The 23,461-nt window shown below is 39.6% G+C and overlaps 1 protein-coding gene across 3 annotated transcripts in view; it reads right to left on the reverse strand.

The window, feature by feature from the left end:
* ARHGAP10 (Rho GTPase activating protein 10) overlaps positions 1–23,461 on the reverse strand; it is a 325,048-nt gene that overhangs the window by 138,253 nt on the left and 163,334 nt on the right. For all 3 annotated transcript variants that reach the window (XM_045466135.1, XM_045466157.1, XM_045466146.1), the window contains 3 exons: positions 19,118–19,199; positions 17,108–17,153; positions 14,249–14,314 (listed from right to left, as the gene is read on the reverse strand). In XM_045466135.1, coding sequence (XP_045322091.1) covers positions 14,249–14,314; positions 17,108–17,153; positions 19,118–19,199 — 194 coding nt within the window. The remainder of the gene's footprint in view (positions 1–14,248; positions 14,315–17,107; positions 17,154–19,117; positions 19,200–23,461) is intronic.

A 23,461-nucleotide genomic window follows, 5' to 3' on the forward strand; every position in this document is an offset into this window, starting at 1 on the left:
TTCTATTTACATGTCTGTGTAAATACAATCATCACTTTCCAGACTATCCACTGCACTGAGTTACACAAAAATAAACAGGTTCATACACAAAGACTACCTTCCAAGATACTGGACAATTCATAATATTCTAAGGTTCTATCAAAAACATGCATTTAAGTTAAATTATTTTTAAGTATAAGCAGACAGAACCAAGCATCATTTGCTCTATTCCATCAAAGGGACATAACATTCAATACCATAAATTAAGGTACCGTATTTAAAGAATTCTAAAATTTTGGAAGAAGAATGTATTATTTTTAATACTTAAAGTGTATTAAATACTAGGAAAAAGCAGGGTAAGAAACAATTTTTAAGCCCTGAAACAGAAGATTAACTGCAGATGATAGTAACATTTCAACATTTCTAGATCTTAGTCCCCTCACTTCAAAAAAAAAAAAAAACAAAAAAAACAAAAAAGTAGGGGCGCCTGGGTGGCTCAGTCAGGTAAACATCTGACTCTTGATTTTGGCTCAGGTCATAATCTCATGGTCAGTGAGATCAAGCCCCACATCAGGCTTTGTGCTCATGGCGTGGAGCCTGCATAGGATTCTCTCTTTAGCTCTCTGCCCCTTCTCCCATTTGTGCATGCTCGCTCTCTCTAAATAAATAAATAAATAAATAAATAAATAAACTTTAAAAAAAAAAAGCATATTCAGTAAACACATCTTTGTTAAATTTGTAAGATATAAATTATTACAAGTTAAGGTTACTCATATCCTGGAAACTTCCAACTCTACCACCTTCTGGTTGTACAACCTGGCAAGTCACTCATTCTCTCCCTGCCCCAGCTTCATTACCTGAAAAATGAGGTTAATGATGGCATGGGATGGTCATGGAAATCAAAGGACACACCGTGTGTAAAGCGCATGAGCCTCACATACCAAGCACTATTACAAACTTTAATTGAGCATAAGATTCAAAATTAGTATCAAAACAGCTAGGTACACTACATATACAAATTGCCCTAAGTCTACAGCCTAATTTATAAAAATAAAGCACATGTTGAGTGTCAAAATTTATTCAATATGAATGGCTCACGGAAAATATGACATTTCTGTTCGCTGATAACGTTTGGAATTTCTCCCCTAGATGATGATTATTTGGGCGGCAGATATAAAAATATTATTGACAGTTACTACGTATCAGGAACTACTCTGCACTTTTCCTTCCTATGAAGTCTTGCTTCCACTTTCATGTTGGCCTCTACATGTTCTTTTTAGATTAACCCACTTCTGTATTATGATGGATAGCCTCCTCACCAGCAGACACTTTGAGGACAGGTCTCATGATTTCATTCACATGATCTTCCTATACCCAACCAACCAGAGAGCTCAGAACTCCAACAGTTTGGTACATGAGGGCAGCTATGCCCACTGAGTCTGCCTGTCACATCACTTTCATTACTGCATCCCATCCCAGCATAAGTGAAAAGTGGGGACAAAGTACAAGGCAAATACCCAATTCCAGGTCTAAACCAGTACTTTTGTGATGAAGTTCTCATTCCAGGACTTTTCAGACACATCTAGGCTTGACTCTAAGACTCATTCTTTCATTCCAAGTCACAAATACAAAGGGTTTTTGGTTTATTAGCTGCTACCTTGGTATTTGGGTCAGAACAGACTGTATATTCCCAACATTCCATGCAGCTAGCCCACATGAGAGGAAAGCATTTTTGCTTCGGACCAGACAACCCCTAGACTTGCTGCTATTTCTGGTATAAATTCACCCAAGCCAGTGGGCAGGAAGCCTCCAGCAGGGCTAGTGAGAAACTACTGACTACCAGGAAGTTTCCTCTTCCATTAATAACACTCAGGGCCCCAAACTCTCTCGAGGTCTGATGTCTTTCTGTCCCACATCTAACAGATCTACCACTCATTCAATGTGCCCTTCGATCTTTCCTCTCAGTGTAAACCTTGGGGAAAGGAGTGTGTCACAGTCCCCGGGCCTCCTAGCAGAATTCAGCTCCCCTATTACCACTAAGTGGAGTTGTCAACCAACTCTTCCTCTCACCTTACTCTCCTGCCATGGGTGAATTCTGACGTTGAATATGGAGACCCGGTTCCGAATCGCAGCTCTGCCTCTTTATAGGCTGTGTGAACTGTGGCAGGTTTACCCTTAACGTTCCATGCCACAGATCCCTCAGAAACAAGATAGATCTCAACCACCTACTGAGTTTTGTAGGGACTGTGTGAGCTAGAGTACATGAAATACTCAGAAAATATAAAATGCCATTTGTTATTAGGATTTTAAATACGGTCAGATGCAGATTCCACACTGACATAATGTTTTCTATAAAGAGACTTTCCAAGGTATTACATAGATTCTCAGCAAAGGGGATAAATCTTTCTTGGGCTGATGGTACCCCTTCAAAGGTCCATGATGGAGCCAGTATGGAAAGAAGAAGGTATGACTTTAGAATGGCTTCATCTCAAGTCTGGAGGAGCAATTCAGAGAATGACATTTAAGTCTTCCCTCCCAGCTTCCCTTTCCTACTGTCTACAGTTTCACACTTCCTCTATTCTTTTAAGTATTTGTCTGTATTATATTGTTCATCTCCAGCATCCTCCAAAATCAGCCTATAGTCTCCATCTCCTTGTGTTCATTGATGTTGAGAGCACCAGCATTAAAAACTCAGCCTTGGATTTGAGTTGTAGTCTGATACCTTCTAGCTGAGACTTATACAAGTCAAATCATGTCTCTTGGCTTCAGATGCTCATGGAAAATGGAAAATATCATTGTCTCATAGGGTTCTTGTGAGAAGTACAACCTGTACAGCCTGGCTATTCTCCAGCTTCTTGCTTCCCAGTCCTTAAATGGTTTTTTGTTTTTTTTTTTTTGGTCCTCCTCCTCCCTGAACTTTGTAGAGCAGGTGACACAGGTATGACTTCCTCCTCTTTGAAATTACCCCTCTTCTGGATTCCTTTACACCACAGTCTTGGGTTCTCCTCTGACCCTGTAACTGTGCTATGTCTCCTTAATTATTCTTTTTCCTCATATTCTCTAAAGGCAAAGATCCCCAAATATTCTGCCCTTTGTCCCCCATTATTTTCTTCCCTCACCATCCACCTGACAAGACTTTCTGACACTCAAAACTTGACCTCTCGGGGTGTGTGGGTGGCTCAGTCGGTTAAGTGTCCAACTCTTGATTTCAGCTCACGTCACTATCTCATTGTTTGTGAGAGTGAGCCTAGCGTTAAGCTCCATGCTGGGTGTAGAAGCTGCTTAAGATTCTCTCCCTCTCTTTCTGCCCCACCCTCCACCAGCTCATGCTCTCTCTCTCAAAAAAAAAAAAAAAAAAAAAAAAAAGGAAAAAAAGAAAAGAGAAACAAAGAAAAGAGAGAAGAAAAAAACTTCACCTCTCTAAAAAATGATGCCCACCATCTCTTCTATTGCCTTCATTTTATTTCTGACAGAAATGTCACAGGACAGGCACTCTGAATTCACAATATCAAAAACCAACCTATATTCCTCCCAAACCTACTGCTCCTCTTGCATTCTCTGTCTTGGCTAAAGATGTCTTCAACTACCTTGGTTGGGAAGCTTACAGTTTTTATCTTCCCTTTTCCCTACCTTCTATATTCAACATGTCATCAGATTCTGTTTTTCTGCCAAGTCTCTCATCCTATCCATCCCTTCTTTCTACTATCAGTGCCCTAGTTTAAACCTCCATCAGCTTTATCTGGATTATTTCTAAAATCCAACCAGCCATCTTGCCTGCCATCTCCCCATCCCACCCAACTCCCATTAAAAGATCTGAACATACCCCTGCTCAAATCTGTCAACGTCTCACCTCTGCCTATAGCACTGAGGCAACATGCAGCACAGTGCCTGGGATCTACCACACTCTGGCCTCGACTGCTCACAAAGCATCTTAACACATCATAGCCATCCACCCCCTCTGCCAGCAACACCCCAGGGCGGGTGAACACCATCTGTTCCAGTATCTCACTCTAGAGCAAAGAACAGGTTTGCTTGCAGCCTTGGAAAATAGAGATAGTGTCTCCATCTAGAACAAAAGCCAGGCATACTTGTCAGCCATAGTAAGAGTCAAGTTTCCTAAGCTCAGAGTTTTTCTCTTGTAATATGACCCATTGTGCGGGCAGGTATCACCTGACCTTCTCTGCAGTACCCTTAGGAATTAGAGACCAACACAAAATTTATATTCTGACTACTGAGAGTAATAAACTGTCCTTCATCTCTGATCCAGGAGTCTTGGGTCTTCTACTAGCATGCATGAAACTATACAAAATAACTTGTTCACATGAAAGCATGAAATCAGAGGCCTTCACTGCCTTGAAACTAGATTGAAACTAATTTTTAAGAAAAAGGAACCATATCTCCACCATTTTTTCCTCCAATATATTTCCTGTAGGAAACACCCCAAAAGAATTGACTAAAGCCCATGTAACACGTGCATGTCGAAGAATACGTAAGTATTAAATAAGCTGGAACGGATGAGACAGCTAAATAAAAGTACATTTTATTTTTAAATTCACTCATGTAGCTCAAGCTTAAGTGGTCACAAAATTTTACTTAACGTAAAACAGAAAAAGAGACTCAAACTCAAGGCAAAGTTGGCTGTCGTTTTTTGCCACTCTTTTTCTTCCCTTCTCTACAGAAATCAGAACATCAGGAAAAGTCTAAGAGTCTCACTGCTGCCATCGGTCTCTCTACCTCAGAACAGCTGCAGCATCAGGAACTAAACCAATTCTAGGCAACTCCGGGCAATCTCTTTTTTTGGGGGGGCGGGGGACAGGGAGGGGATGTGGAGGGGGAAGCTTGACGTAATCCAAAAGCCATGGTCTTGTTCCTGAGCATCCTTCCTTTCTTCACCACCTCCTGGCCGGTTTCTTGCTCCAGTGTCCACAAGACACTGAGGAACAGAAGACTGAAATTCCAAAGCAGTTACTTTTGCTGCATGTTGCAAGTGCCAAATGAAATTGCTAAAGTGAACTCAAGTGATTTATTTCCCTATGTAAATTACTATTTAAAAAAAAAAAAAAAAGTGCTCCCAGAGCCTTGAATCAATAACGGAACTACTTAATTGTGACTGGCCTCAATTAACAGATGGATCTCTAAATAAGTGACTCACATTTACTGAGCACTCAATAGGTGCCAAGGTCCCAAGCACTCTCTTTTCATCCTCACAAGCCCTCAAAGGAGTTGCCACCATTATCCCATGAGACACATGATCAAATCAGGTCACAGGGCGTCAAGTAACTAACGTGCCATGGTTGCAGAGCTAGTAAGTGGTGAAAGAGATTCCAATCCAGACTGACCTTTGGGCTCATGCTATTCACCACTATGCTAAAAGTGTTGACAGAGCCTTGCAATAAAAATGCCATGGACCTCGTCAGAATCTGAACTGAACACACAAAACCTAGCATGCCTACTCTCTAGCAGGATAGTTTAACCATTTTTCCCTATTAACTGTTGTCAACCACTCATTTGGAAACTAATAGCTTTGGAAGCTTACTTGTTCTTAAAACAAATAAGATTACTAATTAAGAAAATGAATAATCCTGACTCGCCTGAATTTAGGATTTCAGTTTTGCATTTGCATTTCTGCAGACACCACAAGACTCTCTAATTCCCTCCCACATAAGACTGTCCTCTTGTTATCCACCCACTCCCATCTCACACCCATTATGATTAAAAAAGAGACAGTGAGGGAAAAATTCAAGTTTACTTGCTGTAAATTTTCTGGGGACAGCTGTTCTTTATTTTCTCCATTTTTGCATGTAATTTGCCCTCAGCAACTTAAGATTAATGTCCAGTAATGGTAAAATATGCTGCAAGTTCATCTTGGGCATCTTCCTTCCTACTGAAACTATACAGTATCATCTTCTACCAGGCCCATCTTGAGACCCCCACACAATTCCAGAGGTGTTTCAGAAGTGGAAAAATCCTCAAGCCAACTTCAAAAAGATTTTCCAAAAACCTAAAACTTTGCTTTTCAAAGAAAGAGAATCTCACTTTTACATACGACAAGTCAAAGACTGACACGTCTTAGACGTGGCTTCCTACTTCTATCCCATGAATTCACAGCTTGTTACAGTGCTCAACTGGATAACTGACAGCTTGCCTAGACCGATATTTTAATGCCATTCTCTAGAAATTAAAGTGAATATTCAAATTATTCACATATGGAAGATCTTTAAAGAGAAACTTCCTAAACAAAAGTGGCATACAAATTTAGTTTCAAATCACGGTGACTATTTAAAAAATAGCAACCAGAAGAAGTTTTTAAGCTAGAGTCTTATTTGTTTTTGTATATTTTACAACGCATGCTTCGGCAAAACCAGACGTCATGCAGTTCCAGAAAAAACTCAGTGTACTGGTCATGGGAGTTGGCCCCTCTATAGGAACAGGAGTAATTTACTTAAGGAAATCATGGAATTAACTCTTCAAGCTCTGAAACCAGAAAATTCTTCAACAGGTAACATGACGTATCTATGTCTAAACTACTACCTATAATTCAGAAAGATGCCGACATAAATTTGCAAAGAACAGAAATCCAATCCTACCTATGTTACTTGAAAATACTAATCCTAACCACACACAGAAGAAATCCTTCCAATAATTTTACCAATTGCTGGAACACATAATGTGGCTTTTAGTCAAATCTCTGAATACTCAAGCAAAACACAATTGATTATTGAGTTCTGTGTATGAAAGACACAGACTATACTGAGAAATAAGAGGCAAGCAAAGGCAAAGCAGAAATAAGACATTTTCTTCACTCCAAGAAAACCATAAAGTTTCCGAAACAAAATAAATATATCATATAACTAACAATATCAGAGGGGAGCATGGGTGGCTCAGTTGGTTAAGTGGCCAACTCTTGATTTTGGCTCAGGTCATGATCTCACAGTTCCTGAGTTCGAGCCCCATAACAGGCTCTATGCTCAGCACAGAGCCTGCTTCATATCCTCTGTCTCCCTCTCTCACTTGTGCATGTGCTCTCCCTATCTCTCAGAAATAAATAAATAAATGTTAATTAAAAAAAAAAAACAATATCAGACAATATAACTGCCAAATGAGGAAATTCCTTCTCACAAGGAAAGCACTTCAAGGGAAGGATGGAAAGGGGAAATTGAAACAATACATTTAATAAATATTCTACTATATAAAAAAATTAGCTCTAATCCTCACAAACATGGGGGTAGGTAAGCAGTGTGAATGAACTTCCTAGTCACATTCTTTTAAACTGAGGGTCCAAGGGGTTAAGAATCTTTCCAAAGTGCCTATTTCACTGCACCACTGTGGAGTGTAAGCCTGACAGCTCCCATCAGCCAACAGAGAGGTGCAGCTTCTGCAGAGTAATCAAAGTACCTCTCTTCCTCCAGTCTTGCCAAGGACTTCTAGGGCCCAGGTGCATCATGTTCTTTCAAACATCTACACTTCAACCCCACCTTTTCCTCTGCCAAAATCCTTCCTGAAACCCTACACCCATGCATCTGGTCAATTCCTCCCTCATCCTTCAGAAGGCAGCTTATGTGCTAAGTCCTCAAGGAAGCCCTGAGTCAATGGTGATTCAGAGATCCAGGAGGGGCAAAGGAGAAGAATGAGCCCATCATATTGTCCATCCTGAGGGAGCCACAGACACATGGTGGCTGCATGGTTTTCAGCCCAGACAATGGAGGATATGTTGTATAAAACTATTTTGAGAATAATCAGGTGCTTCCCACAAAGGAACAAACTGCTACAGGGCACTAGGCACTAGGGCACTAAACGAGTCGTCATCTGAAATAGCAGGTAGAGAGACTGGCGATGAAGCACAGGATGATGAGTGACAGGTGCCATGAATACTTCAGAATATGCCTTGGATCCACCTACAAACTATGTGAAATCCGAAATACCCTTGGCTTCTGACACAGAGACTTGGCCACTATGAGCCATTTTGTTATTTCTTCTCTCAACCCCTCTTTTTAGGATGCAGGTCTACCCTACATCTGCTATGCTCACTCTCATGATCCCAAAAGCTACATGGATCCATGATCCAGGGCCCTCATAAACTCTCTCAGGAAACCATCATGGCTTCTTCTACCCTCTAAAACCAAAAGATGAGAAAATTCCTGTCTCCACTGGACTATTCTTATTGGAACTCACACTGTCTACAGCAGAGGCCCAGTTACCAATGATTCTGATTCAACAGAACTGATTGAACCCAGGAATCTGCATTTTCAAGAAGCACCCCCTGGTGATTCTGACACATGTCAACATGTCTGCCATGGACCCATAAGTTTCCTTGATATCCTTTGCTTTCCAAACTAAAATCTGAAGGTGAAATTCCTTACAGAACTCTGATCCTGTATGTATGACCAACTGCTAAATGTGATGATCTGCTAAATTATTTGGATGCATCAATGCTATCTGACCCCACTGCCCAAATCGACCATCCTAAATCAGCTACCTCATCTACTGAATCCTCCAGCCTAGACAGAATTCTGAGGCTCCTGTGCACCAAGTCATCCCACACACGGCTGCCAATACTAATTTTCATATTTATCTTTCTAAGCCTCCTACTCTGCTATCCACCACCCTCTAGCACTTACCCAGCTCCTTTACAATTAAATGCAAATGCCTCAGTACTGCTTTGATGCTGTTTCTTCATGCTTCCTTTCTTTTGTTTAAGTTAGTGAACATACAGTGTACTATTGGTTTCAGGAGTAGAATTTAGTGATTCGTCACCTATATAGAACACCCAGTGCTCATCCCAACAAGTGCCTCTTTAATGCCCATCACCCATTTAACCCATCCCCCCCATCCTCCCCTCTAGCACCCCTCAGTGTGTTCTCTATATTTAAGAGTCTCGTATGGTTTGCCTCCCTCTCTCTTTTTATCTTATTTTTCCTCCCCCCTCATATTCATCTGTTTTGTTTCTTAAATTACTCATATGAGTGAAATCATATGACATTTGTCTTTCTCTGACTTTTTTTGCTGAGCATAATCCATTCTAGTTCCATCCACATTGTTGCAAATGGCAAGATTTCATTCTTTTTGATCACCGGGTAATATTTCATTGTATATATAAACCACATCTCCTTTATCCGTGCGTCAATGGACATTTGAGCTCTTTCCATAATTTGGCTATTGTTAACAACACTGCTATAAACATCAGGACGTATATGCCCCTTTGAATCAGCATTTTTGTATCCTTTGGATAAATACCTAGCAGGGCCATTGCTAGGTCGTAGGGAAGCTCTATTTTTAACATTTTGAGGAACTTCCATACTGTTTTTCAGAGTGGCTGCACCAGTTTGCATTCCCACCAACACTTTCATGTTTCCTTTCCAATCAAATTTGGCTTGTTTCGGCCATACTCTGTCTCCACAGCTTTGCAAAGATGTCTCTAAATTCCACAATATACCTTCCTATCCTTTAAATCTAAGGAAGCCTATTTTTAACCACAGTCCTCAATTATATAACATCAAGTACACTTCATTCTATCAACATGCATTCAAATTCTCTTAATCCTTGCAACCTTGTAACACTTATTTTATCACCTGTTATGTTTACATTACAAATCTCTATGTTTACTATTAATGTATCCAGCATTATATGTAAACAACCTTTAATGTGTCCCAAAGGACTAGAACAAAGCTATGTACACCCTGTGATTGCTCAATAAATAAATACTGCTCAATAAATACTAACCAGTATTTATTTATTAATACTGGTAGAACTAGGATTTAATGGTGGTAAGTCACCTGTTACTAAGGGAAGGAAAAGAACATTATGCTATTTTCTGCAGAACTTTTCTCTTTTGTTTGTTTGGGTTTAGGTTGGGTTATTTTTAAAAAGAAGTTACAAAAAAAGCTCCCCACATAGCTGGATACTATAAACATAAAGATAACAATTGTGCAAACTATTTCGTCAATACCAAGCAACCCTTCCATTAGGACAGTGGTTCCCAAACTTCACTACATAGTAGAATCACTTGGGGAACATTTTAAAAAATCCCACTTCCCAGGAGTGCCTGGGTAACAGAGTGGGTTGAGTATCCAACTCTTGATCGTGGCTCAGGTCATGATCTCATAGTTCATGGGTTCGAACCCACATCGGGCTCTGTGCTGATAGCATGGAGCCTGCTTGGGATTCTGTTTCTCCTCTCTCACCCCTCCCTCGCTTATGTACTCTCTCTCTTTCTCTCTCAAAATAGAAAAGTAAACTAAATGAAAAAAAATCCCACTTCCCAGTTCATACCCGACAGCCAGGAAGTCAAACTTGACTGGGGGGGGGGGGGGGGGAGCGGGGGGGGGAACGTGGGTGGTGGTGAGAGCCAGGTTATAGTCTTTAAAGATCCCAGATGATTCCAATGTGCAGCAATATTTGAGAATAATAGCTTTAGGAAATCATTCAACTTGGTATATGTACATAAGCAATAATTTCCTAGAGGTAGTCAGTTGGCCTGAATTGATTAAGAACCAATACATACCAATTACAAATATTTGGTAAATGGTTGAAAGATCAGTTGATCTGACTCCCACACACACCCTCACTTCATGAGCAAACAACTCAATGAAAGTGACAAGTATGATTTGTTAACTGATGCTGATGTTGTAGAGAAATGGGATTAGTTCTCGTCTCAAAAGTAGAGTAACTGCTTAAATAGTCCCACTCAGGTCAAGATGTCAGCATCTGTATAGGTCAACATATATTGTACGTGTTAACATAGATTATCATATATTTTATTTGTGTCATGTATTACCGTTCTATGTTAGCGTCACATACATATTAGTTCCATATGTGGTGTATATGTTGTCAAAGATATGTTAGTACACTAAAAATGTTAACTTTCTGGGGCGCCTGGGTGGCGCAGTCGGTTAAGCGTCCGACTTCAGCCAGGTCACGATCTCGCGGTCCGTGAGTTCGAGCCCCGCGTCGGGCTCTGGGCTGATGGCTCAGAGCCTGGAGCCTGTTTCCGATTCTGTGTCTCCCTCTCTCTCTGCCCCTCCCCCGTTCATACTCTGTCTCTCTCTGTCCCAAAAATAAATAAATGTTGAAAAAAAAAATTTAAAAAAAAAAAAAAAAAATGTTAACTTTCTTAGGATACTGCAGATGACACTAAATTTTAGACATTTGTCTGATGCTTTCAAATATTTCAGTGAAGTCACAAATAAGATTGATGACAATAAAAATGCCAAAAGTCGTTTTTAGAAAAACATATTTGGAAAAAGGCACACTAATGGTTTTAACCCACACACATGAAATGGGCAGTTTTCAGAAAATGATGGTCATGTTTAAAACACTACAAGCTGTGATTCGAAATACTTCTTCAGTCAGATCTCATTAAAAGCCCCTGGTCTTTAGGCATGCAGATCCACCAGGCACACAGCAGTCATTAAAGCTATTCCCCAAAGATTTCCAGCTCTCTGTGTGTTTTCCAGTCTCCTCGTAGGGTTGCTGAACCTAGACTCTTTGGGGTCGAGTATGACCATGAGGCTTCTTCTGACCAATTAGTTATGAGCAAACCTAACTCGCTTCAAGCCCAGACCACTTTGATTGGAGGTCCAAAGCACTCCAGAATTGTTTCCTTCTGGCAAGGCAGCCAGGATCCCTTGACTTGTTTGGTTCACAAAAACAACCAGGAACCTTCAAGCCTAAGTATTAGTGATGAGCAAAACCCTCCTACGAGTGCTTGAGTGAGAAATAATTCTTATTGTTTTCAGACACAGAGACTTGTGGGTTTCTTGTTACAGGACATAAACTAGCTTTATCCTGATGAAAAAATAAGTATGGCAAACCATGCCTATAGCATAAGAAAATCACTAGTCATGCTAGCTGATTTGTGGGAAATCATTGACAGCAATATTCCTTAAAGGAACTCACAAATTTAGGGTAAAAGCCTCAGAGATTCTACAATGTTTCTCAACATTTTTGATAATATAATTTGACCACTGATTCTTTGAACACTATTATTAGTCTATTATTTCACTAAAAGTAAAAGGCTTCATTCAGGAATGGAAAACCTTTAAGGACAAAAGATTTGAAAAAGAAAAACATGGGGCACTTGGGTGGCTCAGTCAGTTAAGCGTCCAACTTGGGCTCAGGTCATGATCTCCCAGTGCAGGAGTTTGAGCCCTGCGTTGGGCTCTGTGCTGACAGCTCAGAGCCTGGAGCCTGTTTCAGATTCTGTATCTCCCTCTCTCTATGCCCCTGCCCCACTTGCGCTTTGTCTCTCTCTCTCTCTCTCTCAAAAAACAAACATTAAAAAAAAGAAGAAAAACATATGCTTTTAGTTTATTTTTAAATGATAAAAATCTAACTTAAATTGTGTAGACTCATTCTTCTGTTAAAAATATCCAATAATTATATATTTATAATAAAAATACATCCAATAAAAATACATTCAATGCAGATTCGTGTGTGTGTATGTATATATATATATGTATATATATATATTCCATTCAATGTATAGAACATTCCATAAAACTACATATACCAATCAGAAAGCATTCTAGATAGATTTTAATCTGTTCAGGCAGAAGTAAGTATGTATAAAACATATCCTTTGGGGAAAGAACATAATTTATCAAAATAATAAACACAAGTGATAAAATTAAGGCGCTTCACTTCAGGAGCTCAGGAGAAACAGAAACATGAATGATGAAGTGAGAGATATGAAAATCACAGTATTTTTTCCAAATTTTGGAAATTTGTGAAACACTAGGAAAATGAAGAAATTTATCAGCTCAACTTCAGGGCAGATGAAGGAAAATCTGCCACAGACCAAATTGCCACCATAAGACAGTGTATGAGAAAAGGCTTTCTATGGCTAGGGATTTTATTATCGATGCGCAAACCCCTAATCATAAAAGGGCTGGTACTTCTCTGTCATCCGACACTTTTATTTCTGACATGGCTCCATGACAAAAATCCTGTTTTGACAGAAAGCATGAACACAATGCTTCATCCACAAAGTCATCCAAAGTGGGACCGGGATACTCTACATGAGAGTGAATGAAATATCCATTTAACCATACTTCACTCGGTCTCTAAACAAAGAGAAACTCCACCTCCAGAAACAGCCTGTTTTGTAATGTTTAATCTTTCATTTCTCCAAAGTCTGCTGCAATGGCTGCAAAGCAGAGGGACCCTGTTTTGTTGGGTTTTTGGGGGTTTTTTAGGGATTATAAAGAAAAAACTTTCAGTGGGGGAGGGATTAGCTTTCCTTAAATTTAAATGGAAACAACCCGGGGCGCCAGGGTGGCTCAGTCGGTTAAGCGTCTGACTTTGGCTCAGGTCACGATCTCGTGGTCCGTGAGTTCGAGCCCCGTGTCGGGCTCTATGCTGACTGCTCAGAGCCTGGAGCCTGTTTCAGATTCTGTGTCTCCCTCTCTCTCTGACCCTCCCTCGTTCATGCTCTGCCTCTCTCTGTCTCAAAAATAAATAAACGTTAAAAAAAAATTTTTTTTTTAAATAAAATGGAAACAACCCAAATATTTATCAACAGGTGAATGAATAAAGAAATTGTGGTATATCCATGTAATGAAATCCTACCTAGCAGTAAAAAGAAATGAACTAGGTATACACTCCGCAAGATGAATCTCAAAAGCATTATGCTACATAAAGGAGCAGACTCAAAAGACTCTATACCGCATGATTCCTTTTATATGAAATGGTTTTTAAAAAAGAAGGAACAAACTAAAGTGATAGAAAGCAGCTCAGTGGTTGCCAAGGGCCAAGGAGGGAGGGCAGGCAGATTGACTGCAAACGGACATAAAGGAACAGGGAGAGGAAAGCCAGGAATCTTCTATGATTATGGTGGCAGCTACAAAACAGTACACATTTGTCAAAACTCACCAATTCCTACAGTTAAAGTCAGTGAATTTTACCGTATGTAAATGACACCTCAATGAAGCTGACATTTTAGAGAGAGGCCAACAAGACAATGGAAGATGAGACTACCCTAATGGTGAACAAAAAAGGATTCAGATTGGCTGTCCAACACTGCTGATTCTTCAAATAGTTCTCATTTCAGCAATGACTTCAGTGCTGGGGAGAAATATAAATGTAAACACAAAGGAAAATCCCATGCTGTCATAGTAAATGGACAGCTCAATCTCTGACCCCCAGAGTACATACACATTTTGCATTGACGTCTTCCATTCTACAACACTTAACCATGCAACAGGCACTTTAAATACTCTTAGATTTTACATACCTATAGCTTTTCATGAATAAAATGATTCTATCATGTTACCTCGTGTTTCAACTGCACTGATGCATTTTCTGAGAATTGTGAATCCCATCTTATCCAACTGTGCGCCTAAAAGAAATAGTGTTAAAATATTAAGGGCACGATGAATTATTGATGTTTCTCTTCTTTACAAAAATAGAAAAAAAAATTATTTAAATTTATTTCACTATTAAAAGAAAGCTAAAGGCCATGTATTCCCATGTATTATAATGTAAATGAGAATTTCATATATTTAGAAAAGCACTTATTGGAATAGGACACCAATTACCAATAATTTATAAATTTATAATTCATAATACGAAATAATTTTTATACTAATACATATGACTTATTTTAAACAGTGGAAAAGAAAGTGCTATAAATCTTTAGGGATATCTATCTAAAAATGGGTAAGATACATTTTGCCAAAATTCCAACAGCAGCTCAGAATTCTTTTTTAGTTATACAGAGGAGTGAAGTAAATTACTTGACAGTTGGAGGGAGAATTAACACCAACCTCTTTTTTTATTATTACTATTTTTAATGTTTTTATTTATTCTTGAGAGAGAGAGAGACAGAGGGCAAGTGGGAGAAGGGCAAAGAGACACAGAATCCGAAGCAGGCTCCAGGCTCTTGAACTGTCAGCACAGAGCCCAACACAGGGTTCAAACTCACGAACTGCGAGACTATGACCTGAGCTGAAGTCAGACACTTAACCAACTGAGCCACCCAGACACCCCACAGAAACCTTTTTTTTTCTTCAACTATAGAAAAATTTTTTTTTTAAAAATTGTTTTTTGATGTTTATTTCTGAGACAGAGACAGAGCATGAGTGGGGGAGGGGCAGAGAGAGAGAGGGAGACACACAATCGGAAGCAGGCTCCAGGCTCTGTCAGCACAGAGCGCGACGCGGGGCTTGAACTCACAAACCGTGAGATCATGACCCAAGCCGAAGTCAGTCGCTCAACCAACTGAGCCACCCAGGCACCCCCAGAAAAATTTTTTAAAACACTTCTTAAAAGTATTATTTGGGGGGGGGGGGAAGTATTATTTAAGCCATGAGCTTGAAGAAGAATTTCACATTTCATACTATGCTCTAATGTTTAATGCTTTATTATTTTCATAATGAATTTAAAACAGATGATTCGTATAGCAGAAAAGATTTTTAAAATTTCCTATTTTTTTTTCCCAATATAAGTGCTTGCCTGTGATTAGGCTGGCACATCTGAGTATCCTAATAAAAGATGATTCTTGTTTCAAAAATGAAATCAGGGAAAGTGAACGCTTGAGTCTGTATTTAGAACTAGGGAACAGTAATATTAACACTTATCTCTCAGGGGGGACAGCATGAACAATCCAAAAATATAAACTGTGCAGGTTTAATGCTAAGTTTGAAGAGAACTTTAATGAGGAAAATCAGGCAATGGTTTACTGTTTAAGGATCTACAATTCACATTTTATAAAATGTTTAGCAAAACTATTTTTCAAAAGAAGTGGCAGGTTTTATTTCTCTATAAAAAATAACTGAAAGGAAGGACAGAAGGAGAAAAGGAGTTGGGGGAGGAGAGAGGAAGAGGAGAAAGACAGAAGGGAAGGGAGAAGGAAGTAGGAGGGACAGGTAGAGATTAAGAAGGTGCCTCAATGCAAACAGTTGAGCATCCGACCCTTGATTTTGGCTCACGTCATGATCCCAGGGTCGTGAGATCAAGCCCTATGTCTGGCTCAGGACTAGACGTGGAGCCTGCTTAAGAGTCTCTCTCTTCCTCTCTCTCTGCCCCTCTCCCTCCATGCTCTCTAAAATAAAAATAAAATAAAATAAATTTTTTAATTAAAAAAAAAAAAGGCGATTCACGTAGCTTTACAACTGGCAATTTCCAATACCAGGCAGGCTAGAGAGGTCTTTTACTCAAGCACTGGCTCAAGTGATATATACATATCATGATAATTTGGAAATCATGTGTTAAAGAACATAAACTTTCCAAACTGTATACATTTGATTAATGTAACCTTAATTTAGCCAAAGATATCAAAAGTAAATTAATGAAGAAACCAGCAACTCTGATCACATTTTTATCTCCGAAAAAATAAAGATTACAGAACTAGGCAGTGCTCCCACATTCCTGGAGTACATATGATACATGGAAGATGACTGCCCTAAAATAACTGAATATGTGTGAATGTTATTTTCTTTGTTGTTTATTTGAGAGATTGAGAGAGAGAGAGAACACATGCAAGCAGGGGAGGGGCAGAGAGAGAAGAAAGAGAATCCCAACCAGGCTCCAGGCTCAGTGCAGAGCCTGGCACAGGGCTGGATCTCACAAACCACAAGATCACAACCTGAGCCGAAATCATGAGTCAGACGCTTAAATAACTGAGCCACCCAGATGCCCCAATTGTTATTTTCTAAGATGCAATAATTTATTACTTCTATAATCCATACTCAGAGAGTTTAAGGATAAAAAATATCAAGGGTTGGGGTAAGGGGGTTGCAAACAGGGGACCTGATAAACAGTTCCTACCCATAGGAACTTACAACTTAGGAAGCTGAATGATGTACACCTGGAAGTCTTAGGTGTTTATGGCTATAAGAATAAATATCAATGAGAATTGTGGAGGAAACATTTTGGGCTTTGTAGAGAAAGTAATTATAGAGAAAGACTTAAAAAAAAAAAAAAAAAAGCTCAGAGATAGAAAAAAATCAGAGGATTACAGCAGTCCAGGAAAATCTGGGTTGGTTGCAGCAGGTAAAACAGAATACATATATACATTTGGAGATGTAGCTTAGAGAGGATACAGGGCACACAGCAACAATCTGACATCAGGAATGAAAACTAACTCATGAAGAAAGGCAACAAACAGTCCTTTTTATGAATCAGCACTTACTTCCTTCTGGTCTTGGGATGATGGCTCTATTAAAACTATGTAACAGCTAGTAAAAGAGAAAAAGGGAAAACAATATTTTTAACATATCAATATAAAGGTTTCAAGTAGGCATGCCTATGACCATGCAAAAAAAAAAATTGATATTGGCTAATTATATACTAATATGTGCTCAAATGCTAAGATAAATAATAATCAGGGGCACCTCTAAGTCTACTTTGTCTCTTGCAGAGAGGTATGCAGTGGTAGCAAGAAATAAGATGAAGGAGCTAGGATTCTTGAGCAACTTACTGGAAGTTTATGTAAATTTGAAATGCTCAGCCTTACAGTTACAGAATGACAAAGAAACTGCTGCAATAAGATGAAGCTCATTTTCTCACCACTATTTCCAAGATCTGGTATTTACTTAACAATGAGAGGACTCCTGCTCATAATTTAAATAACTACATCTGAAAGAGCTAGGTGATAATTCTGGGCTGCCTCTAAGAACTTCAGCACTGACCCATTATTTGCAAGTCATTTATATAGCACCTGGAAAAAAAAAAAAATGCTACTTTAGGTGTCCTCGCATAAATACATAGCTAAATGTTTTCTCTCTGCAGACTTGCCTTCGTCTGTGCATCTCAAATTAATTACTTGCCTCTTTGTGCTAAAGGAGAGGTTAGGTCTTCAAGGTTACACTGCCTTTGACAACAGACTTATTTCTCAAAGACTGAGTCATGTGATCTTTTCCCTGGGCAAACTCACTTTCCAAAGCACTTGAATGTCCGGGGAGAGAAGTCCTAGTTGCTGCATTGCCTTTACTAGAGAGGATTAGTATGATGTATTTTGGATTCTCAGTAACCATTAATGCTGTAAATACTCTGGATTCCCAGCTAAAATTTTCAAGGACAAATGAAGACTAGGCAGAAATAAAAGGAGGGAGGCCAAATGTAGGTCAAATATAATAAAATAATACACAAATCTGATTACCACTTTCCCCCCCCCAAGCGTGATACATTCTCTTCTATAGCATCTATTTTTAACATGTATACTTTGGGTGTGCATTTTTCCAACACTGAATCAAGACTGCCACGCACGCCAGGGCCCAGCTCCCTGGCCCCTATATTCCACCAGTGTGTTCTCTGCTACCGTAAGATAACATTATCTTCTGCCAGTTTCACAACTCAATTCTGACACCTCTCCTTTTACTATACATGACCCCCCCTTCCCTTTGCAAGCCACTCTCCTTCCTTTTAAACCCTGCTAAAATGACAAATGCTTTCCAGTTAAGCCCACCTGGTACCTGCACTGGCAGTTTACTTAGAGTCGTAATATTTGCAGGAGAGTTTTTTTTAATGGGTTCTATGGTGTTTTCTATAATTACCCTTACTAACTCCCCAATTCAATACATGATCTGCCAAATTCTCAATTCCCAAAGGCCACCAGTCCACTGAAATGAAAGCAGTACTTAAAGCAGCAAACAGGCTGAGTGTGTGTGCCTCTGGATCTATACCACTACCTTTAATTTAATCCTCAAACCAATCGTACAGAGGCCCATTCACTAAGGCTACCTGATATTGCACACCATAAACCATTAGTCTAAACCACAAATTGTTAAATCAAGCAAAATAACTACAGCAGTCACTTATAATATTGCCCTCACTGCCTCATATTTACTGTTCCATCTCCACTGAGATCAAAATGAATTGCAAGCATTTATTGTGTTCATCACCCAAAGAACTGTCAGGCAGGAAAGAAAAAATTGAGAATTTAGATGACTTCCTCAAGCAAAGCAAATCTGAGAGGCAGAGTCAAGAAAAATCAAAAATAAAAACTAATGATACACCTGTCTTATATGTGTTGCTGCTACCTCAAGCCAAATTACTAGAATACTGAATGCTTCCAAGATGAATTCAAATACCAGTTTCAGCAGGAAACTTTTTTCAAATACTATGAAACAAAAACAACATAAAAATGAATACAAGTCAACTCTAAAGGATTTGACATAAAACAACCATTGATTATTCTTACAGCTTCTTTTCCACCCAGAGCTTCCAACCACTGCTTCCTTTCCTCTTCTGAAAATGCCTGCATAGTCAAGGAAACGCCAGGCCTGAAAGACACCAGTAATGGATCAGGTTACCCCTCGGGCTGGTAAAACAAACAAACACAAACAAACAACAACAACAAAGCCTGCTTTACCTCTTTCTAATTTTTTGTTCTGGTGATTAAGTTGTTTTTTTTTTTAAGTGTGATAAAAGACACGTAACATAAGATTTATCATCTTAACTTTAACTGCACAGTTCGCCATGTTAGGTACATTCACATTGTTGGGCAACCCATCTCCAGAACTCTTCGTCTCGTAAAACTAAAATTCTGTACCCATTAAACAACTCCCTGTTCCCTTTTTGCTCAGCCCCTGACAATCTCCCTCTACTTCCTGTCTTGATGAATTTGATTACTCCTAGGTAACTCTTATAAGTGGAATCATATAGTATTGTTCTTTTTGTAACTTGCTTATTTCACTTATCATGGTATCCTCCATTTTCATCCATGTTGTAGCATGTATGAGAATTTCCTTCCTAAGGGTGAATAATATTCCACTGTGTGTATACACTACATGTTGCTTATCCATTCATTTGTCAATGGACACCTGGGTTGCTTCCACTTTTTTCTATTCCAAACAATGCCGTTATTAACATAGGTGTACAAGTATCTCAAGAGCTGGCTTTCAGTTCTTTTAGGTATATACCCAGAAGTGGAATTACTGGATATGACATAGTAGGAAATAATGTACTTGGTCTCTGACCCTGCTTCCTGGCACAAAGCTCCTAATACCCTTGGTATCTCCAAAATAAATGTCAGTTTATATTCTAATGCGGTAACAGGGCTGCAAGCTCTAGGACAGTCTTGGGATGGAGCTGGTTACCAAGAGAACCATGTGACTAGGGGACTGGAACTTCCAGCCCCACCCCCACCCGTTCCAGGAGGGGGAAGGGGCTGGAGATTGAGTTCAATCAGCAATGGCCAATTATTCAGTCAATTATTTCCTATGCAATAAAGTCTTCATAAAATACCCTGGGTATGAGAGAACTTCCAGGTTGGTATAAACATGAAGGTGCTAGAAGGGTAGCATGTCCAGAGAGGACGCGGACACTTCAAGCCTCTTCCCCTATATCTCTTCTCATATGGCTGTTCATTTATTTCCATTAAAATATCCTTTGTAATAAATTGGCAAAAGTAAACTGTCTTCCTGAGTTCTATGAGCTGTTCTCGCAAATTATCAAACCCAAGGAGAGAACCAGGGGAACCCCCAATTTACAGCCCAAAGCAAAAGTGACAATCTGGACTTGTGGCTGGCATCTGAAGTGGTGGGGGGGCAGTCTTATGGGAGTAAATCCTGAACCTGAAGGGTCTTCACTAACTTTAGTTAGGGTCAAAATTCAGTTCAATCAGGGTCTGCAGAGAACTGGAGAACTGCTGGGTGTGGAAAACCCCACACATCTGTAGTACAGAAAGGAGAAACAGTTCTGCCTCACAAGGGGCCAATGGTAATTCTATTTTTAATTTTTGGAGGAACTGCCACATCTTTTCCACAGTGGCTGCACTGTTGTGCATTCCCACCAAGAGTGCACAAGGCTTCCAATTTCTCCATCCTCACCAACACCTGTTATCTCTTTTTTTCAAAAGTAGCCATCCTTAATGGGTGTGTGGTGCTAGCAATGATGACAATTTAATAAAATAGATACATGCTTATTGTTACCCAAGCATGGACAGAGTAAAACCAGAAAATCATTTTTCACCCCATCCCAATTCTACTTCCAAGACGGCAGACTACTAACGGTTTGGTGTTTCCTTCTTATTTTCTTGAGCCCTGTGTTGGTCCTCTGGGCCACATAATCTTTCTGAGTTCAGTTTATTCAGACACTCAGGGATTGAGCCAGAAAACTCTTTATACTGGGAAGGAATACTAGGTAAAAAAGTCATTAATAATACCTCTTAAGCTGTGAGTTTCTCACATGAAACAAATGTTGAATATTTGATTCAAATATTAGAAATTAGTATTAGAAATGAACTTTTCTGGCAAAGAATTTAAAGGCAAAACACAGAAAATTGGAAACGAAAGTGGATGGTTGAAACGAAAAGTATAATAATTAATACTTGCAATATTTAATTCCCCTTTGATACTGAATATACTTTTTTTTAAGTCTATTTTTGAGAGAGTGAGTGAGCAGGGGAGGGGCAGAGAGAGAGGGAGAGAGAATCCCAAGCAGGCTCAGCACTGTCAGCACTGGGACCGACGGAGGGCTCAAACTCACGAATCGTGAGATCATGATCTTAGCTGGAATTAAGAGCCAGATATTTACCTGTCTGAGCCACCCAGGTGCCCCCTGAGTACACTTTTTAAAGTTATCACTCCCGTGACAGTATCTCCCCTCATTTTTAACTAATGGATTATCTTTTTCAAATAAAGCAAGCAGTAATAATCAACTATAATTCAATAATCATTACAAAATTACTGTAAAGTCAAAAGTCTTCCAAAAGCACAGAGACAAATGTGAACAAGCAGGGCTCCCAACACTCACTCCCAAAGGTATTACGCTTTCTCCCCACATGATTGTTTGCTTAAGGTTCGATACAAAGTAATTATAGCTACAATTGATAGGCTCTTGATGACAACCATGTTCTCCAGACTGAAATTTAAAGGGGAAAAAAAAAAATCACCAATAATCCCCCACTCCCACCCCTAAATAGCAAAATGGCTCTTTATTGTCTACCCCACACTTTTTTTTTTATTATTATTTTTAATGTTTATTTATTTTTGAGAGAGACAGAGACAGAACGCAAGTGGGTTAGGGGCAGAGAGAGAGGGAGACACAGAATCTGAAGCAGGCTCCAGGCTCTGAACTGTCAGCACAGAGCCCGACACGGGGCTCAAACTCACGAACTATGAGATCATGACCTAAGCCAAAGTCGGATGCTCAACTGACTGAGCCACCCAGGCACCCCAACCCCACGCTTTCTTATACTGGCCTCACTTTTCTATCACCTCGGCACTGCACAGTACAGACCCGAGGTCCCACCTCCTCCCGTTCTGCTACACACAGCATCTTTTTGGATCAAGCATCAAGGCAAGATGCCCAGACAACCAGTCTGTTTTAAGAAGTTCCTTGACTGGGACGTGAAGATTTTGGCCCTTATTCTTAGTAACCCACACTGGGCTCAAGGGAGTTAATTAAAATTGTGAGGGAAAACTTCAGATGGCACAAATGTTTTTCTTTACATTCTTTAAGTGATAAAACAATATTTACATATGGGGGTCTCACGTCTGCAAGAATGCTCCATTCTTGTCAAGAAGAAAAAATATCTAGTTACCTCTCTAAAAATTATATTTATTCAAACATTTATTTATGTACTTAAATGAACAAAAGTATAAAACATAAAATAAGATGTGGTAGCGAATACATAATACAAAGCTGACAGCTTTTCTAGTCCTGGAATGGCAAAATTAGCAGAGAAAATGGGACCCAAGGCAAAACATGGTAACTTCTATCACAGGAAGACAAACATGGAGTTTACAAACATTTATTGAATACCCTACCATATGCAAGGCACCGGGCTGGGCATACCACCCACAAAGGGCTTACTGTCTATCAGAGAAAGCAGAAGGTAAAAAAAAAAAAAAAAAAAAAAAATACAAATATTCTATTAATTAGAATTGTACAGAGCCCTGCAAAAAATAGAATTGTACAGAGCCCTGCAAAAAGCCAGCTACCTTGAAGAAAGAGAGGTGACAATAAAGACATCAGAAGGTGCATGCCCAAATACAAAGGCATTCAACCTCAAATATGTTAAACTGTTGTCAAGACTTGTCTGTGGGCTAATTCGGCTGCCAGTCTCGGGAGGAAATGTCACATTCTTACTGTGGGGACTAAGAAAGAGAAAGGTCTGACCTAGCCCTGGAAGTCAGGCTTCCCTAGGAAAGAAACATTTAACCTAAGGCCTTAAGGATACATGAGCCTTGTCAGAGCACCAGGGCTAGAGGTATTCCCTAAGCCGAAAAGGCACAGAGGAAGGAAAGAACACACTTTGGGGGAGCTAGATCAGCCTCATCAGCCATCCTCCCTGCAGAGGCAGCCAAGGGATCCAGCCACAAAGGGCTCCTTGGCTGTGTGAAAGATCTGATTTATCCTACATGTCACAGGTTTTTAGTAGGGAAATAACACGATCAAAGGTGCAGGTGAACAGTGGATGCTGGATGGAAATGGACTGAAGACAGGCAAGAGCTGGCTGCAGAGACTTGTTAACAAACTAAGAGGATGAGATCGAAGGGCACAAATGAATTGAAAAAAATGCATGAACTCGGAAACAGGC

This window comes from Leopardus geoffroyi, chromosome B1 (genome assembly GCF_018350155.1).
Source record: "Leopardus geoffroyi isolate Oge1 chromosome B1, O.geoffroyi_Oge1_pat1.0, whole genome shotgun sequence".
Classification (NCBI taxonomy): domain Eukaryota; kingdom Metazoa; phylum Chordata; class Mammalia; order Carnivora; family Felidae; genus Leopardus; species Leopardus geoffroyi.